At 48.1% G+C, this 19,830-nt stretch overlaps 1 protein-coding gene across 1 annotated transcript; it reads right to left on the minus strand.

Moving 5' to 3' along the window:
- Positions 1-105: 105 nt before the first annotated feature.
- LOC138630372 (uncharacterized) lies at positions 106-18,912 on the minus strand. The gene is made up of 5 exons (XM_069714671.1): positions 18,283-18,912; positions 11,720-11,801; positions 11,017-11,531; positions 6,767-6,820; positions 106-1,487 (listed from the first exon to the last, which is right to left on the minus strand). The coding sequence occupies exons 1-5, from the start codon at positions 18,349-18,351 to the stop codon at positions 1,362-1,364; spliced, it is 846 nt and encodes a 281-aa protein (XP_069570772.1). The 5' UTR covers positions 18,352-18,912; the 3' UTR covers positions 106-1,361.
- Positions 18,913-19,830: the final 918 nt, after the last annotated feature.

Here is a 19,830-nt window from a genome sequence, read left to right on the forward strand (position 1 = left end):
AAAATACGGATGAGATGTTGGGATTTAATTGCTGCTCGCTGTAAGTAAACAAGAGTGCTGTCGTACATTATCGGTACAAGACAAATAAAAATTAAAAAAATCGCATCGATAACAAGAGGCCACAGGGCGTTTATTGATTCATTTTTGTGCAACGAGGGACGAAAACATGTCACAATGTCACATTCACTTCGGAGACATCTTGGTTACAGTGGTGACATCGTGTTTAATCAGCTGATTTCAAAGGGCTGAGAACTACCTCAAGTCTCGTTTGTCACAACAGGAATGTCATTTCAAGGCATTAAGAGATCTTAAGAAACACTGGGAGCTCGTACTTCTACCAGCGGTCCTCTTCTACCTAGAAAGTAATGAGGTACAATATTGGAAAATAAAAAATAAAAAATGGCACACTACAAGTAGGCTATGCGGAACACAGCACCGTTTACACTCGCCAAATGTGCAGCAAACTATCGTCATACTTTCTTATTTCCACATATCGCTCTTTCTGCACAACAGCGGAACTCATGCGAGGAAAGAGGATACGAGTACTTTACTCGGACCCGGACTACGGGTGACATATTCGTTAAGAAACGACACACATCGGCAAAGGTCAAAGGTCAACTATTCAACTACAGTCATACACGTTTGTTACAGCCCGACCTTTACGTGACCTGCGTATTCAACAACACATTCAGAAGAAAGCGGTCGCTCGGACAGACCAACGCGACCACGTCCATCTCCACGGTCACAAGGGATCAGGTGACTCAGCTCGCCGTGTCTAGTACAGGAAGTTACCGAGAACCTTGCTCGCTTTACATTTTTGTGTCCAGTAATCGCATCGAAAGCAAGAAACCCTGGAGCCATTTGATTGTCTCGCATGCATTATTTTTCCCCTTGAATATGGATCCGAAACCTAAAACTACATTCGGGTCTCAGGATGGTCGGTCTGGTCCTCGCGTGTCGCCTCCGGTCCGCGGCCCGTGTTTCCAAGCTTTCTCCGTCCTTTCCTTCTCGGGACCTTTTCAGACGCAGCTGTACATATGTAATACCTGATGCCTCCTTTTAAGAAATGTTGCGTCGGGCCGTGCTGTCCTCCAAGTGGATTTCACGCGGAGAGCAACGATCAAAGTGACGGGGTGAGGGTTTACCTGAGTGAGCAATAGTTCGACCATCAAACAGAACGTCTTTTTGTTTTTAATTTTATTCTTTTTTTTTTTTTTTTTCTCAGCGGTCGGTTTCAGAACAGTCACTCCTTGGTCCCGCTGCAGAGGCCGCGGAAAAGCAGCCGTCCGGGAATGAAGAGAGGGGCGGAGGATTATCTGGCGGAGGATTATCTGGCGGAGGTGGCGGCGGTGAATTTTCCCTTAGGAGCAGGGGGGCTCCTCGGACGGGGTCGGGGGGCTGCGGGGGGGCACCGTGCTCAAGGAGCGGAAGGCGAAGATGGAGGGGTCGTAGGTGTACCTGGGTGGAGGACGGCCGCCGGTCAGGGTCTGAGGACACAAAGAGAGAGAGAGAGAGAGAGAGAGACGGGTGTTCATGGAGCTGCGAGATGGAGGTGTTTGGGTTAATCCGGCCTTTGAGCGTCATCCGATAGAAACGGCGAGGATTACCTGCCGTCTTACTCTCGCTGCGCCACTGCTGCTCTAGTTGCTACGGTTACGCTCGCACGACTGCGATGTCGAGATTTTCTTGCCGCAGCGAAATGTCGTAGAGAGGAGCGACCGAAAATCAATCTGACTGCACCTCATTAAAACATTCACACTCGGGGGGGGGGGGGTTTGTTGTTGTTTTTTTTTATTTTATTGTTTTGTTTTTTTGTTTTTTTCATTCCCGCTGCAGGTTCAGTGACATACATGCTTTTCCACTCGCACAGGCATCCGAGCACAACCTCGCTTTTCTACGTTGGAGCTCTCCAAAGCCGTCTGTCTAAAATTAGCCCGGGTCATTTTCCTCCCCACAGGAAACGACAGGAAATGACTTTGTTGGATTTGGCAGCGAGGCAGCACTTTCTCCAGAGCCTACTGAGGGGGAGGGAGGGGTGTGTGTGTGTGTGTGTGTGTGTGTGTGTGTGCGCGCGTGACAAGGCGCACCGAGGCAGATTCCCTGCTTCTGCTTTTAACCGACATCCGCTGAGAAAACCGGGGGAGCGTGTTTCCGTGGATGGTTGTTGTATTCACGCCGCGGCGAGGAGGCGAGGGTCGGTGCGTCCCGGTGACGGCCTGATTCCGCCGAGACGAAGTACCCGGTGACATCAGCGCGTACGAGGGAGGAATCCCGGGGAGAGCGCAGCCCAACGTCTTCGGGGGACTCGGCGCTGACGATCGAGCCACGGTAACTCGGCGACGGTTCCCGGGCAACCGCCGAGAGCCGTCTCACGCGCCGACGTTCAAGTAAACAGGCAAAAAAAAACACACACACACACACACACACACACACACACACACACACACACACACACACACACACACACACACACACACGAAGAACAAGTTCTGATAAACCTTGATAGACGTGAACGGCGGTAAGATGTTCTCCATATGGTGGCTGAGAGTCCGTCCAACTGTTGTTGGGGGCGGGGTGGGGGGGGGGGAGGTCATATATCAGGATGTGCTCCCGAGTACACGGTAACAATCCTCACTGAGACTCTGCGGGAGGACGGACATTTAGGACCCCCCGAAGGGTCAAACTGAGCGCAAATCCAGACACCGACGGCAGCGGGAGGGAAGGCCGAGTTCAATCACCCGTACGCTCGGAACCGACGTCCGGCTTCACGCTGTCGGGACGGTTCTTCCCGCGAGCTCGTCCACTCGTCCTGCAGAGGGAGGGGAAATAGTGCGTCGGCACAAGTCACGGCGTCGGGAATATTATCGGGACGTGCGGGAATGGTACCGGTGGTCGCGTCTGATCCTTCGAGCGAAGACGACGCTGCCGAAGCGTGTAGGCACAAGTCGCGCCCGTCTTAAACGCGAAACGGGTGGAGCGGGGGCGGGTGGGGGGGGGGTCCTTTCGCATGAAACTCTGGAAAAACACATTTCAACAGTTGACTTCAACACTTCTTCTTCGACGCGGAAACACATTCAGGGCAGAACCCTTCCAGTTAATGGATGACGAAAGCACGTCAGAGAACGCCTTTCAAATACGCCGCGCAGAACGCTCCCTCCCTCGACGAGCCGTCAAGAGGACGGAAAGCGCCGAGCTCTTGCCAACAGTGGCGAAATGTTCTCGACTGACCCGTCGCCGAACGCGCAGCCAATCGTGGCGAGTCGACGGCGGGCACGCTGGGAGATAAGCGCTAACTCGCGCTGTGTGTGTCGGTCGCGCGACCTCTCGCCTTTCGGGTCACCGCGGCCGGTGTGGAAACCGAGAGGCTGAACTGTGGTGCGCAATCTGTCCTCTAAAGTTCACTAACACGCCGGCTGCAGTCTCTACTCCGCGCTGACGCGGGAGGTTGCCTCATGCTGAACACACAGACGAGAACTTTTAATCCAACTCGGAGAGAAAAATGGTTCGTGAGCATTTATCTGTTCTCGGGCTTTCCACACTTACAGGCGGCGGTGAAGTTTACTTTCCTCAAAACCAGACGAGGCATGCGACGCATTTTTCTATAATTTAGGAGCCCCCCCCGACCCCCCTCCACTCTGTTCATATCTACACCGTTTTCCCTTCACCTCAATCAATCTTCGCACTCCTTTCCGCCCATTCTTTACGGTGGCTGAAACCAGACGCCATCACTCTTGCCTGCTTAAAGCCTGGGAGGCTCTCATCAATACGCTCCTATTCACCTCCAACCCCTGGAGGGGGGAAGGCGGAGGAGGGGGGAGAGGGGAGAGGGGAGGCCTCGGCAGCAGCAACAGTGGCCAAAGTCGTGTTTTTCCTGCTGCTTCCACATGACCCCACCCCTTTAAAACACACACACACACACACACACACACACACACACACACACACACACACACACACACACACACACACACACACACACACACACACACACAAACCACCACCACCACCACCGTCGACCTCTTCAACCCCTCTAACAACTCCCATGATTGAATGCTCGAATCCAGTCTCCGGGCTGGGGCCCCCATCCGGATCCAGTGTCTCTTCTGGATCCCGGCCAGGAAAACGGAGGGCAGACGGATAAAAGAGGCAAAGAGAGATGGAAGGAACGAGGTAGCAGCAGAGAGGAGATCTGGGAGAGGGAGAGAGAGAGAGAGAGAGAGGGAGAGAGGGGAGAAAGGGAGAACGGGGTTGTGCGACGACACAAAAGGCCGGAGAGTCAACACAAGCCTCCGAATGGCTCGTCACTCCAAAGACTCTGTGTACTCACTTCAAGAAGAAGAAAAAAAATAAATAAAAAAGAAGCTATTAAGAGGAACAAACTCGGTGCCCACAGACGTCACTGACGGGCACAACAACGCCACCGACTCCACCAGGGAGAACACCGAGAACACCGGGTAATGAGCAATATCTCTATGTATCACTGGAGCTAAACATGATAGCAGCCGGCCAGGCTATAAATGGAAAATGACTCCATCCCTGGAAATACACCACAAGGGAACCGTGTACACACACACACACACACACACACACACACACACACACACACACACACACACACACACACACACACACACCAACTCCTCTTCCTCCTCCTCCTCGGCTCCAACCGCTCATCGCCACTCACTTCTTCTTCCTCAACCACTGAAAGATCATCCTCGGGGCTTTATTTTTTCACACATTTGTACTCCTCATGCATCCCTCCGCGCATGTATGGAGGATGGATGTAAACTCGACGCTCGTTGCAGTCGGTGCGCGTGTGTGCGTGCGTGTGTACATAAACAAGTGTGTGATAAGGTTCCACTGACACTGTCCCACGCAACGTGATAACAACGTCACTTTTCTCACCACACTGCGCATCCTTCTGGAGAGCTCTGCTCGGTGCCAAAACAACAAAAAAAAGAAAAGAAAAAGCCGAGGAGACTCTCCAGCGTGCCGCCTTCAGCCGCCACCAGCAGAAAGCAGCCTGTAACGCAGCTACAGCGCCGTAGTGAAGCAGGATCGCGGTAGTCGGACAAATGGCTTTGCAGAAAGATCAGCCGGGAACGCGATGTTGGGAAAATACCTTCGTGTTTATGAAGGGGAGTGAAAAGTTCTCTGTGTGTGTGATCACTAATGGGACTCCTGGAAAACCGGGGCTATTAAAGGTTGTTGAGTGAGATCGAGAGATCAAACCAACTTAAAAAGAAAAGGAAAAGAAAAAAAAAAAGAGCGCACGTTTCATCTCGCTTCTTTACGCTCAAGTACGACTGCGGTTCTTCAGCTCGGTGTTTTTGTTTGTGAAAAGAATCCCGACGGCGCGGTGGGATCTTTTTCTTTTTTCTTTTTTTTTTTTTTTTTTCCAGGCGTCTCCATCGCGTCTCCGGAGCGAGCGGGGCATGGGAACAAACGCCGCAGCCAGATGCCGTCCCAGTGTGCGGTTGGATGGAGATCAAGGTGCTTGGGCGACACGGCGGGCTCGGGCTGTTCACCGGGGGGGGGGGGGGAGAGAGAGAGAGAGAGAGAGAGAGAGAGAGAGAGAGAGAGAGCAACCTTGCAACCTCATCACGGCTGTAATGGACACCCCGATCTGGACGGCCTGTTATCAGTCTGCATAAAAGAAAACGGCTCTAGTGTGCAAGTGTGTGTGTGTGTGTGTGTGTGTGTGTGTGTGTGTGTGTGTGTGTGTGTGTGTTTAGACTCTTTTGCTCTTCAGATTTTATTTATGTACTTGACAGAGATAACAAGGACAGAGAAAATAATAGGGAGGAGAGGAGGGGTGGGGGGAGGTGGGGGTGGGGGGTGGGGGGGATTCACCCAGCATTAAAATGGACACAGAAGAGCCAGTTCAGACCGGGACGACGTGACATCTCCACAGAGACTCTCTGTACTGCTGCCTGAACTGCTGGCTTTTCACGTTTTTTTTTTTGTTTTTTTTTAATTTGCATTTGTGGTAGCGATGAAACGGTAAAAACTAAAAAAAGACGAGGCTCCAGAAGTGGGAGACTTCTGCGCTTCAGCAGAATGTCCTTCCATTCGCTTATGCAAATCTATGCCGTGAATCTCTTAGACAGGAGAGCTCCCCTGTTTAGGCAACGTCTCCCGTCTTTGTCCGGGTCGGTCGTGTCGTTTAGAGAAGCTGGCATCTCCTCGAACGAGCAAAAATGTAAAAAAAAAAAAAACATCAACCACGGGCGTTCGCACGCTGCTGCCACTTTTACCAGCGTTTGTTCTGAAACGACAAAAGTTTCATCTCATCGCGAAAATGTCTGGTCGAAAGCTGGGTTTAAGATTTCAAAGTCCGGGTGAAGCCGGGGGGAGCTGAAGGCATTGGGTTTCACAAATACTAACCCACGCTGGCGGTGGTATCCTTTATAAGCCGCTGTAATGTTCTGAGCATGAATTCTTCTTGATAATGCTGAATACAGCGTGGAAGAAAAGATGAATCAAGATTTTCTGATTGAATGTGTTCAAACGTCAGCGTGCAGTTGCTGTCTATCGGTCCAGCCGACACCGCTCGGCGCGTGAACATCTGCCGGTGCCGAACAGAGCGGGAGGGGAAGTGTGCGTGTTTATATTCCTGCTAATACCACTTGCAGATACAATTTCTACTCACGACAAACGTCAACAGGATGGTTTGAACAGAACCCGGCCGCCGTGCACTTCATCCTGACAAAACCGCCGTGTGTTCATTCGTGTGGGAAGGTGCGTTGAATCGACGTGAACTCACCCGAATCTTTATAGTGCGCGTTTTCCCTCCGCAGTTCTTTTTCAGCAGCATTTTCTGTGGAGAAGAAGAACACACGGTGACAGCTACGGAGGAGAACAAAAAAAAAACAAGTTCCTTTCCCTCGACTTTACCAACTCTGCTGCAGCTTCCGCGTGACGACCGCGAAACTGGCTCAATCCCTCTTCTCATGCAACTCGTCCTGGAAAACAAACGTGTGGTCGTGTAAACCCTGCACGACAAAACACATTGTGTTTAATTGTTTGTGGAACGTTTTGGTTTGTTTGTTTTTGTTTTTGTTTTTGTTCCCCCCCCCCCCAGGCTTTACGCGCGCGCGTGCATAATATTTCTATTCGAGCGTATTGCTGAATGGAGCGAAGCCCCTCGAGCAGTCGCCTTTACGTCGAAAGCGACGACGGGGGCGCTCGCGCTGCCGGTGGACTCGCGTTGAATCGGGACGGTCGAGGGAGCGAGGCGACTCCAGCCGCCTCACTAAACTAAACAGTTGGTCCATGAAGCTTATGCAATATCCTGTCTCCCGCTCCCCTCCATGTCCGCGCAACTCCGCCGTTCTCCAGAAAACAGCGGGGGCGGAGGGACCACACAATCATCGAATTGTCTCCAGTCGGGGGAGGTAGCTTCCAAGGGGGAAGGGAGCAGGAGAGAATGGAAACGCAGGACTCCTGCTGCTGCGACGTGGGAAGGGAGTCCGTGTGCACTTGCCCTCGTGCTCACCTCCTGCCAGCCCTCATCTCGTTTCTGCATCGGTGCCACGGCGAACCATTTGGGTGCGAAAGCTGCTCGAGCGAGAGTTTTCGAAAAACTTTGTGCGTATTTCGACTTCCTCAACAAAAAAAAAAAGAAAAAGAAAAGAAAAGAAAAGAAAAAAGCTCAAAGAGATCGGTTTTATTTTGGAGGCCACGTGTTTGATCCGCTCGACTGAAAAGGTCCAGTCAACCTACAAGGTCTCGCTCAATGTTCAAAATGAGATCACTTTGTTATACTCTCATTTGATCCTACACATCCACCGCTGTGAGTCAAGCGGAACCGCTCGGCCCACCACACCACCCTCCATCTTCGACTGCACGCGCACGCGCACACACACAAAGTCCAGCAGGTCGCAACTTGCCAGCCGGCTAACTGTTTTTGGCCGACTGTTATTCAAAAGAACACAAAAAGGATTTGATAAGATTTTGTCAATTCTGGTTGGACATTTAACATTTTAGTCTGTCATTGTTTCGATAACTTCTGCTGAATAAAAGAGGTTTCGCCACCGTTTATGTCTTGACAGCTAAACCCCTCCAACACAGCAGCTGGTTTTACCTGCACCTCTTAATGCAGTCGTACACTACTGCGCTCTTATTTTGAAGAGGCATCGCTGAAAATAAAAGCACGACGTTTAACGTGAAGCATCAGAACGTCTTCATCCCGCTGCTTCTAATGCTATATTGAAATGAATAGTAGGTTATGCTTGGGAATTGGTTGGAAGTAAGGCGACCTTCAAAAACAGGCAACACTCTATAAAAAAATACTTCTGTGGACATCTGAGCGTGTCATTTTATTACATTTTGTAGATTGGCAACATGTGACATATTTCTCAAATGGCCCGCAGCTGCCACTCAACCTGTTGCCCTGACATAACAATCAGACTAGCAAACACTGGCAAAGCCACATCTGAGCAATTGGACCTGGATTAACAAGCATTAGGGATTATCAGAGACGAAAAGAAAACAACTCACTGACCCTGTAACCCTCCCTTTAAGAAAAGCATGACACAAATAAATATGTCTGCTGCTGGTCTAACTGCAGCATGGTAGCCATCCATGGCACTCACTGGCCTTAGACCGTCTCGGGTTGATAAATTGACTTTCAAATTGTTTCGACACCCAATATTAAGAGTTCTCTGAGGCGAATATGAATTTATTTGGGTAATATAAAGATATTGCTCTCCGTTCCTTCCTTGTCAAATTAAACCGATGGTCTAAAATGAATCCATTTGGAATTGAAAATGTTGGGTTAGGTTTTAGTCGTGCGCTCCTCCTCCTCCACCTTCCACACACACATCGCACGTGATTCCGCTGAATACGGGGTTGTTGTTGTTGTTGTTGTTGTTGTTGTTTTTTTCAAAGAAAACGAGGTCAGCCGTCCTTCCGTCTTTAGTTCAAACTACGTAAAAGAACTGACGTGCTTCCGGTGGAGAAGTTGAGGCAGACTTTGTGACGAGATGCTGTCCAGCTAAAGGGTTAACGGGAGACTTTAGCTGCGTCTGCTGGCTACCTCTGTAGGCCCCCTTTTGTATTCCCTGCAGCACCTCCCATTCCACTTGACTGAGTGTGCGCTCACACACACTCACACACACACTCACACTCACACACACACTCACTCTGATACAGAAACATACTCACAGACAGGAGGATGTACACACGCAGACACAAACAGACAGGCAGGCTGAAAGATGCCGACCCAAACCACGCACTCGTCCTCGTTTTTTTTCCGATCACCCCTCTCGTTGCTGCCCGCTGTCTCTCATCATCTGTTCTTTCCCTCTAAAAACCCCACGGACATATGGACCCCTGAAACCTGCAGTTTCTCTCTGCACACACACACACACACACACACACACACACACACACACACACACACACACACACACACACACACACACACACACACACACACACACACACACACACACACACACCTTTCCTATACACGGTGTGGGCCAACAAGTCTATTGGATTTTAATGATTAGTGGACCAGCTTCTCCATGACTCATTAGTGGCTGTCGTTTTTCTGTTGTTTATTTAATCCTCTCCTTCTGCCTCCACCCATCCAACGTTTCCCCTCGCCCACCAGCCTTTGTGAGAAACGAGGGCGGACATCTGCCGTCCGTGCCTCCCTCTCCTTCATCCTTCTCCAGCCAGACCACCGTGGTGGCAAGCGTCCGGCTATGGAAAGGGAAGACTTTGTTTGCTTGTGTGAGCGTGCACATTTTGTGTGGCCGTGTGTGTGTGTGTGTGTGTGTGTGTGTGTGTGTGTGTGTGTGTGTGTGTGTGTGTGTTTGGAGGGTGGTCATCATTGTATTTTTGGACCAAATCCTCGACCCGAGCTCGCTGTTTGATTTGATCAGGGGGGGTAGTCCACGGCTCATCTGCTGTTTGGTTACAACATTTCCAGTGGAGTGCACTTATTGCTGCGATGGCGAGTTAAATATTAAATTAATTCAGAAACGAACACTTCAGCTCATGGTTAAAATGGTCATTCAGACAGGAAAAGACAGCATGTGAGTATTTTCAAGTATCTGGGGAAAGAAAATGAATCTGGCCACAAAGAAGACATCACCAGATGACCTTGTGACATAATGTAATAAAATACATGTTCCTTTGTTCTGTTACTCAGATTTATGACGTTCTCCAAGTTAAACATCCGACTGAAAGATAATTAGTGTCACAATGATTGTCGGTAGCAATAATTGATAACTGATGTATCAGTTGCTACGGAGAGGGCTCTTGTGAATGCACACATACCAAAGTATTTAAGGAAAAAGTATTTCCCTTTTATGCCACTTTATACTTTTACTCCACTTAAATTCATATTGAAAGATTGTACTTCTCACTCCTCTATATGTATTTAGATTTCAAAAAGTTTACAAAATATTATGTAATCCACTTCAACCATTTGCAACATTAAAATGCTATTTACACAATAATTTGTAACAGCAATCCCATAATAGGAGAGTGTAATAGCATAGTAACAGCAGTTTTTCTGTATATATATATATATATATATTTTTTGTATTGTTTAAGTACATTTTAGTAATGGTACCCATCTTAAATGTTCATTTTCTGTATAATTTGTGCTTCTAATTGCTTTTTCTTTTCACCGCCACTTTTACTTACAAGTAAAACATCTCAACGCTTTTTCTACCGTTGTGATTTTGTTTAATTAATAACATGTAACCAGTGTTATGTAATCATAAATTAATGACGTAAAGGTGTAGGCTAGATGTCGAAAGCTAAGCTCGAAGCGCCTACACGCCGCAGTGTTTATTACACCCCTGCTTGAAAGTGTTGGATAGAACAAACAGCAGCTATTTCTAAACCTCTCACAACAGTGGGGGTTATATCAGTGTTAACGTGCTCAATAAATATCAGGGCTTTTCTTCCCGTTACGTTGTCTGATATGTCATCCGGCTGACACCCAGAGCAAATGTCGGTGTTCTTGATATTTAGGTAGAGCTCGGGTTTACTGACCTGTTGCATCTTCTCCAAGTCCAAACTGGGTCTCCCCGGCTCCCCGCCGTAGCTGTGCCGATACTTTCTGTAAGGTGCTGACTGGTCAAAGTGGGTCAGGATGATGGGCCGTGCAACTGGCTGTACCACCTGGAGCTGAAATCGCATGGGGGGTGGCTTGAGGCTACGTGGTGGGCTGGAGCTGAAGAGTACGGGGCTGGGGGAGGCGGCCAGACGAGCGCCGGGCTCGACCGGCGGCCTGACGGAGGCGGCCGGCGACCTGCAGCCGCACAGGTCCCGCACCTCCTCGTCGCTGGAGGGGCTGCTGTGGTGGTCGCCGTGGCGCTGGGGGAGCGCGGTCACCCACTTCCGGTTATCGCCGCAGCTGATTCGCTCGAGCTCTTCCTCGGAAGAGTGACGATCCAGATTGGCATCTAAGAGGAGGCGGAGGCGTCGTAACCGGGCCGGGGAGAGGGGACCTTGGTTGTGCTGCTGGCTGGTGGCCAACGGGGTGAGGGCACAATTTCGCCGTCTCTCTGGAAGAGTTGGTGACAATCAGGAGACGGTGGAGACACGGGTGCAAAAAGAGTGCCAATGCTCTTATCTACGGGCACATCATCTGCAAACTAAAACATCTAATTGAAATGTGTACGAATCATTAAGCGATCGAGGGGGATTAGCATCTATTTACGTCACATTTATTTGGCCGGCGGCAGGCACGTACCTCTATCAATCTGTGCAAGCTCCTGGTTCTCCCCTTCTGAGTCATCACTCTCTCCTCCGTCCGCGCTGCCATGGTAAGAAATCTGGAAAAAAAGATTCACATACATGGTAAATTAAGCAATTACATATCCTGCTCTGGTCATTATTTATCCTCATTCTTCTTCTTCTTTTTTTTTTTTTTTTAAGTCAAAATTGATTTGGTCAACTTGTGAATGTTTTTAGAAGATCAGTTGCAAAGAGCTGCTAAAATACTCACTCATACACAAGTAAGGAGCTCCAAAGATGACCCAATTAGGGCTTCTAGTTTATCGCGAGCATCTGAACACAGATTTACCCAAAGTTCAAATAATGAATAATTAAGTAAAACAATCTCATTATTTCTTATTATGAGTTGTGTACAATGTTTTCTTATTTTGACACAAAATAGACCACGAATCAGCAACATGGACATGATTTACGACGTGCCTCCGACAGAGAAGACAAAAATCTGAAGTTCATCTAAATACTGCGCAGTAAATTTCGACAACACCGATGAGCCCAAAAGACATGCACAAAGTTGAGTCACGGCATTGTCGAAGTTCACGCAAACTAAAGCAGCCTGTCTCTTTAAAATCAATTCCTCCTCTACAGCAGCAACAACAATGCAGAAACCCTGCAGACTGCAACGCTAAGAGTTAAGTAATGCGCCTCACACTCAGTAATTACCACTCCCAGGCTTCGCTGAGCAGCTGCCATCTGTGTGTGTGTGTGTGTGTGTGTGTGTGTGTGTGTGTGTGTGTGTGTGTGTGTGTGTGTGTAAGCATATACACACATACATCCACACAAACATACAGTGTCCTCCCTTCTACTCTGTGATATACACACACACACACACACACACACACACACACACACACACACACACACACACACACACACACACACACACACAGTTCGCGCTGAGGCTCTTCAAAAAGAGTGAAAGGAGCCAGAGCGCTTCAAGGCCTAATAAGGAAAAGACAGAATTGAATTCATATTATGTAGAAATTGCAAAGTATAGCTTCACAGTTTGACGTTGTTCTGGGTGAAATCGCCGAGCTACACCGCGGTGCGCTGCGCCACGTCAAACATTCACTTCTCAAATCTGTTTGTATTTTTGTTGTTGTTGTTGTTTAATCTAGAAACACTTTCTATCATCAAAAAGTCTGTAACTCGATGTAGAGTCCTAAATGGACTTAAAGTGAACTTTACATCTGATCAAGCCCTACACGTGTAATGTCAAGGAGCTTTCAGCATAGTATCGACTGTAGCTTTATGATATTGAACTAAGAATGAAAAGATGAAAAGTTGGCATACTTATGACATGAAATGGCCCAATGAGTCACATCACAGGAAACAAAAAGCAGATCTACTGGATGAAAAAAAAAAAAAAGCTCAACGCAAGTTGTTTTTATAATATAATATTGGAAACGGTGTTGTGTTCCAGCATAGTAGTCTAAATCTCAACATGTCAACAAAGGGAACGTTTCCAGACAGAAAAGACACTTTGATAAGGCCTGAGGAGCCGTCTCGCTTTTTCAATGGTACAGGAGGGATGTGGGAAATATTCTCAATGAAGAGGCCCAGAGCTCAGTACGCAAGACCAAAAAAAAAAAAAAACCCGGAGGAGTCTCGAGTTAAACGGCATCACTTCTGAAACTCTGTAGGAAATTTACACGGAAGAATAACCGCGAGAGGGATATGTAGTTTGACAAGAGTTTGGCTCGGGGCTTCGGCTGCAGCGTGCACTACAGTGGATTATTGTTGGGCAGCATCCGCCAAACGGCTGAAATCCTATTAAAACTTACCGCGAACGGATGCCGAGGATGAAGTGACGCTGGTGGCTCGTGAACCTCGCGTCCTAATCGCGCTCGGAGGAGACGCGCGTTTAAACCGAGACGTTTAAAATCGGTGTTTCGCGCCCGGCGAGATCGGCGCAGCGATCGCTCCTTTTTCCTCCGCGACTCGCCGCGGCTTCAGCGGCTTCTCAACGGAGCAGCGACTGCGTGTCCGACAAGAAAACGCAAATGGAAGCCGACGGTGAACGACTTGGCCCTTTCTCCTCACCCCCTCTCACCCCCTCCTCCCCCCACCGCCCCAACGAGGGATCGCCATCGGACGCTCTCGTCAACGGATCAGGAAACGCACGCGCGGCCTGCAGGACGATGTCTTAATATTTGAGTGCGTCAGACTCTTTACTGCTTTAACGCTCGCCTTCATCGTACACGCAGCCGAGGGAACCGTCCCACGCCTTGCTCGACAGCCCTTTCTGTGACCTCCGCGTCTAGCCACCACACAAAAGAGCTGGTACAGTTTCAGAGAAATTACGACTTATGCAAAACGGCTTCACGTCAATAAACCATTAAAAAAAAGAAAAAAAAAAAACATGCAAATCTTATCTGGGAGTGTGAAGCAAAGACTGAGAACACGTGCGAGTATTTGAATAAGTTTCTCTCTCAGGGCTGTTTTACACCTTTTGTCAAGCATGAGTTTTCTACAGTGGAAACTTGCTGTGCGGCAGTTATCTGATATCATAATTATTGGTACAAATGGCATCTGTGCATCATGCAGTGTGTGTGTGTGTGTGTGTGTGTGTGTGTGTGTGTGTGTGTGTGTGTGTGTGAGAGAGAGAGAGAGAGAGAGAGAGAGAGAGAGAGAACAGGAAATCTTTTCATGTGTTTTTCAGTGAACCATATCTGTTATGGTAACTGCATCGGCATCGCCGGTACAACAACACTGAACTCTACATAACTGACTTTCAGTTCACGGTTCAGAAAAGGTGCAGCAAGGTTTCACCATCATACTCTACTGCAGCACCATCCGTGCTGCTCCACAAAATGGAAATAAAAACCTGTTTTCGTGCAGGTTTTGTCATAAAACGCATTATTACTGATAGAAACAAAAGGTAAAATCAGCAGTTCTACAATATTTGACCTGTAGTCTGAACACCACCATCACAAGACAAGTATCTTGAAAGCAGCACCGCTCGATGCTTTTAAGGAAATATATTTCCTCCAGTTAGGCTTCTTTTTTTTCAGCTCTTGTACTCATGCCGAGGTTGAGCCTGCACTGCACCACTCCCAACCTGTGCAGGCCACTTTATACCATCATCCTCACGGATAAGTATTGATACTACTTTTGCAGAAGTGGATGACGAGCAGCGGTACGATGCCGCTGCTCTGATGGGAAGCAACGGAGCTGCTTTTGGCCCCGTCAGAGCACACCGAGCGTAGGAAAGCAGCACGAGGCGGGCCGCAATTTGCTCGGGATCACATGAACCCGTGAAGTGGACGAGTGAAACATCGCAGCCGTGCGCCCGAGCCTCAACACGCGTCAGTCGGAGCGTTTCGCGCGGACCGGCGCCACGAGATCAGCTGCTCGACCGGGACCGCCAACAGTCAGGACCTTTCCCACGCGCCCGTTAAGTCGTTGGCGTTGCACTCGCAGGGGAAAACTGGTGAAGCTAACAACAACAACAACAGGTGTGTGTGTGTGTGGGGGGGGGGGGGGAGACACTTCAAATTCTCCGTGAACCTCCGCTGCCGTTTCCATGGCGCTCGAAACACTTCTGCAATGACATTCAAAAAGATGGCTGCAGTGCACTCGAGAAGCTCACGTCAGCCGAAGCACCGCACAAAGTTTTAGAATACTTAAGAACTCCATTTCGAGCCGTGACTGAAGAACAGTGGAGTAATCCAAAATGATGCGCGTATCAGCTGCGACACGATATGCAAGCACGGCATTTTACAGACAACGCAGGGAAACGACATGCTGGCTCGTATAATTGGCAGGTTGATATCAATGTAAACATTTTGCTCAACATGGAACATTTAAAGCTGCACATTTACACGGACCTGCGATTTTACACGCTGCGATGCCAACTTGTTTTTTTATTCACGCGTTCCTTTATTCATATCATAGTCTCGGCGCGAGTGCCTATTAAGACCAGCAATTGCCCACTGCTCGATGTCGTTCAGGCAGCTCGGACAAATAAGTCACGTGAAAGTGAGACTGCATGAATAAAGTATAAAAACTGCTTTTGTGCACACATGCAAAGACGGACAAAGAGTTGTGTGTCAAGAACAGTTGAATGAAATCCTTGTCAGTCCCTTGCATCGCTGAGCAGCTTGCTAAGCTGGATCAATGGCAATGTCACAGTGTACACACACACACACACACACACACACACACACACACCGCCCAGTTCACACACATATCAGCTTTGCTCTGTCCTTCCACACTGTCACGGACACTGTCACACTCCATTCCCCTTTCCATAAAAACACACCACACAGGGTCAAGAGGTGGTTTGATTCTCTGTCCCTCACGCTCCACCGGATCTTCCCCACAACGAAGCCGCCGAGCGGTCTCGATCAGCGGAAGATCTTCTTCTGTTTGGGAAAAAAAAATTGCACTCGCTGCCCTCAATCTGCCGGTGGCGCTGACCGACCGCTGCGACTCCAGCATGACGCACGGCGCCGCGGAAAAGCCGGACGACGTCAAATCAAATCAGAATCTGAATTCTGCTTTTATTGAGATCACTCAAACTAACGGATGTCAACGATCCGCGAGAATGGAAATATGGGCTGAAACGGGAGGTTCGCACCAGACCGCCAAAACTACAAAGCGATCCGAGCGTATTTTGCCGTTATTACTTGAAACCATAACAACTTGCGAGTAATCAGACATGCAGCGGAATGAAAGTCCAGCGCCGCGAAGCGCCGCGTCACGTCGCAAGCTTTCACTAAACGCTGCTGGCTTATCTTAAAAGCGCTACACGAACGATTTGACCGAGACGAGCTGCCGTGAGAAGTAGAACGGAGTCTGAAAAACAGTTGCAAAATGTGTCCTCCGGCTGTGAAGGAAACCTTCTGAAGTCCCTGACGGGTGCATTACAATGATCTCATTTACAGAGGACACACTTTGAAGTGAAATCCTGCATTATAAACTGCGGGAAGGGAGTTTGTCCAAAACAATCTTTTATCCCTTATCGTCGACCACTATCGGCCTATTGCACATATATTGGTAAATAACCAGAAACTGCATCACAGCAACGTCAAAACGTAATAAACCGTAATTGTCCTTTAAACGTCGTCCGGTCAAAAGGGTAATTCGCCGGTTCGTGCAGGCTGACACTTTTTGCCCAATCCGTTTTACCTCACGGACACAAAGACGTGGAGCAGGTTTTCTCCTGGCTTTTCCTATCCTCCTGTCCCATACGGGCTTCGCTTTCCAGCGGGACTTCCTCTTCAACAGTTTTAGAGCTGGGTTCTGGGTCGCTGTCGCGGCCCTCAAGAGATCCCGGGCAGCCCGGGGCGGAGAACAACGGGCCTCGTCGCCGCTCGCCGTTCCCATCCCCGCTGACCACTTTCAGCAGAGAGGATTCTACCACTGAGCAGTAAACACAAACAACAACAACAACAACAACAAAAAAGTAGACAATGGGGATGGCACACTTTCCCCCTTTGTCCACCACGGGACAGGAGCACTTTGGCACAAAATGGCTGCCATGCGACTATACAGTTGGTTGATGCACAATAGTGCTGTGGATTGGAGCAAGTTAGTGACCCGTGCAGGACACCATTCACCCCTTTCCACCCGCCGAAAAGAGGCACAATGCTAACTGAGCGGGCGGGGACAATCGCACGGATTCTGCTGTGGGAAATCGGGAGGGTAAAGATGCAACGCGTCGGGACAATTACAGCCGGCGACCAAAAAAAGGTTGTTGTTTTTTTTTTTTTTTTACTGGAACGTTTTCGAAATCTTTGTGTACATTTGAACGAGCGTATTCCCCCTCCTTCCCCACCGCACACAGAGCTATTTCCGCCAGGAAACATGGAGTTGTTTTCTCTCTGGAAGATAAAAGGCTGTGGATGCGTTTCACAGGTACAAATGTGGCACTCAAACAGATCATCCTCTCCTTTTTTTGTTGTTGTTGTTGTGTTTTTTTACACATAGTACTGTGGCCATACTGAGCGTGAACACCATTTTTTTTTTTTTTTTTTTTGGGGGGGGGACTTTACAAGCTGCAGCTCGCGAGTTAATGAGTGTCCATCTGTGAGTGGAAGAATCCCTTGACATGTCACGTGTAAACATCTGGTAACATCCTGCCAGCCGTGAGAAGAGTAAATTCCTTCTAACGTGGTCATGAATGGTGTTGAGGTGCTCAGAGGCCGAGAACAGCTCCAAACAAGGCTCGCTTAAACATCACAGCTTGAATACTTCCAGAAAGGCTTGTGCAGTATGTTTGGGCTGCTGCTGCTGTGTGTGTGTGTGTGTGTGTGTGTGTGTGTGTGTGTGTGTGTGTGTGTGTGTGTGTGTGTATAAAGAGTGTTAATGAACTCACCACAAGTGAGTACTCATAATGTTTAAACTGCGTAGTCGACTGGCAAGTCACAAGACAAAAGTAAAGCCACGCTGCACACACACACACACACACACACACACACACACACTTCTGGACTGTGTGTTTTGAGCAGTGTACAGCTGCAAACCTGTGTTTTAACAGTCTGCGTGAAAAGAGAAGTTAACTCAGTCCAAACTTACCTTCAGTTGGAAAGGATGAATCTCGTTGAGCGAATGTCGTCTGAGCTTCTTCGTCAGGGTCTTGAGCATGTTTTCTGAAGTAGCTTTATGGCTTATCCCCTACAATGAGCTCCGTTCGTATCGCTGTCTCGACACTTACTACGACTTCATCAGCGAACTACTGGCGACTTTAACAACAACAACAAAACAACAACAACAACAAAAAAGGCACACTTGACTTTAAACCTTTGCCAACCACATACAAAAACAACAACGCTGCGAGCAGCTGCACACTCGTCGCTCCGAGTTAACGAGTGTCGTCCAAAAAAAAAAAAAAAAAAAAAAAGAAAGAAAAGCGTTAAACTGCGTAGATGCGGCTTGTTTTCAAAGGCTGTGCGGAGCAAACTTGTTATTTTCGAGTTCATTGAGCGTCTCCGTTTGTTGCCTCGGGTCGTGGTTCTTTTCCTCCGGAGGCTCGCTCACCGTCGCACCCCTACCCGGAGCTTCATTGAAAGATGTTGGGGAGGGAGGGGGGGGGGGAAATAAAAAAAATAATAAAAAAAAAATAATATCAACTTGGTCGCATTCAGACACGCACACACGCACACTCGTACACATACACACAAGCAATTGCACGCACCAGTTACACGAACACACGCTTCTCCTCCGGCCTGAGCGTTACTGCTCTCCGATTGGCTGCACCGCCGGGTGATGTCATAATTTTCTCTCGGGGAGGAGGGCTGGAAGTTAAAGCCGTACTACCTTGTCGGTTTTCTTCCTCTTTTCATGTCTGAGTAATCATGTATCAACGATAAAACTCTCATAACAAATAGTTTGAAATTTTGCAACTCTTGCAACTCAACTTTAACGCAATTTTCTTACTTTCAGATGTTGCTGTGTTTTTATTATCTCCACTTGTCTTACAGTTGATTTTTAGTCAGTCAACTGTTATTTCCTTCCAGCAGACATTGTCTCCTGACATGTCACAGGACGAGAAACGCAAGGTCATCAATCACATAAATGAGTTTCATTTCATGTCTCCCTGGGGCACATACATGGAAATGAAAGGTATCATGAATTAGTTAAATAGTTTACACTTGTCCTTTACCTGCTATGACAACTTAAAATGAATGCTGTGAACATCTGGGTCTATAACCAGTGAGTTGTATCTGTCAAGACTTACTTTTGACAAGGTGACATTCAAGCATGTCACTCAAGCTACTTTAGTGTCTCTTCAAACTATAGTTTATACAGTGTTCAGATCCACATGTGCAGAGACGCGTGATTACAAGCAGAAGTCCTGAATTACAAAATAAAACCATCAGCATAATGTGAAATATCTAATTACTCAATGGAGGAAAACTGTATATGTGGTGCTTTACAATTATGCTCTATTACAAGGTTATTATTGTTGATGGCTGAATCTGGAACAAGCCTTTTCCTGTTGTTGTCAGGCTGGGTGGAGCTAATTTTAAGTGTTTTATATATCTTGTGTGTGTTAAAACTTGTCCATATATAAAGTCATGTACAAGTGCACTTGTGTTACTTTCCACCATTGCAATTTGCCAT

The sequence above is a fragment of the Brachyistius frenatus genome, unplaced genomic scaffold (genome assembly GCF_029030835.1).
Source record: "Brachyistius frenatus isolate BFR_SWC_R1_liver_20210118 unplaced genomic scaffold, ASM2903083v1 Contig_133, whole genome shotgun sequence".
NCBI lineage: Eukaryota > Metazoa > Chordata > Actinopteri > Embiotocidae > Brachyistius > Brachyistius frenatus.

Excerpts from the sequence above, each read along its gene's own strand:
- LOC138630372 (XM_069714671.1), bottom strand. The coding sequence starts at position 18,351 with ATGCTCAAGACCCTGACGAAGAAGCTCAGACGACATTCGCTCAACGAG. Across the intron at positions 11,802-18,282 it reads TTCATCCTTTCCAACTGAAG|ATTTCTTACCATGGCAGCGC; the intron begins GTAAGTTTGGAC and ends CTTTTTTTCCAG. Across the intron at positions 6,821-11,016 it reads ACTTGGAGAAGATGCAACAG|AAAATGCTGCTGAAAAAGAA; the intron begins GTCAGTAAACCC and ends TCTTCTCCACAG.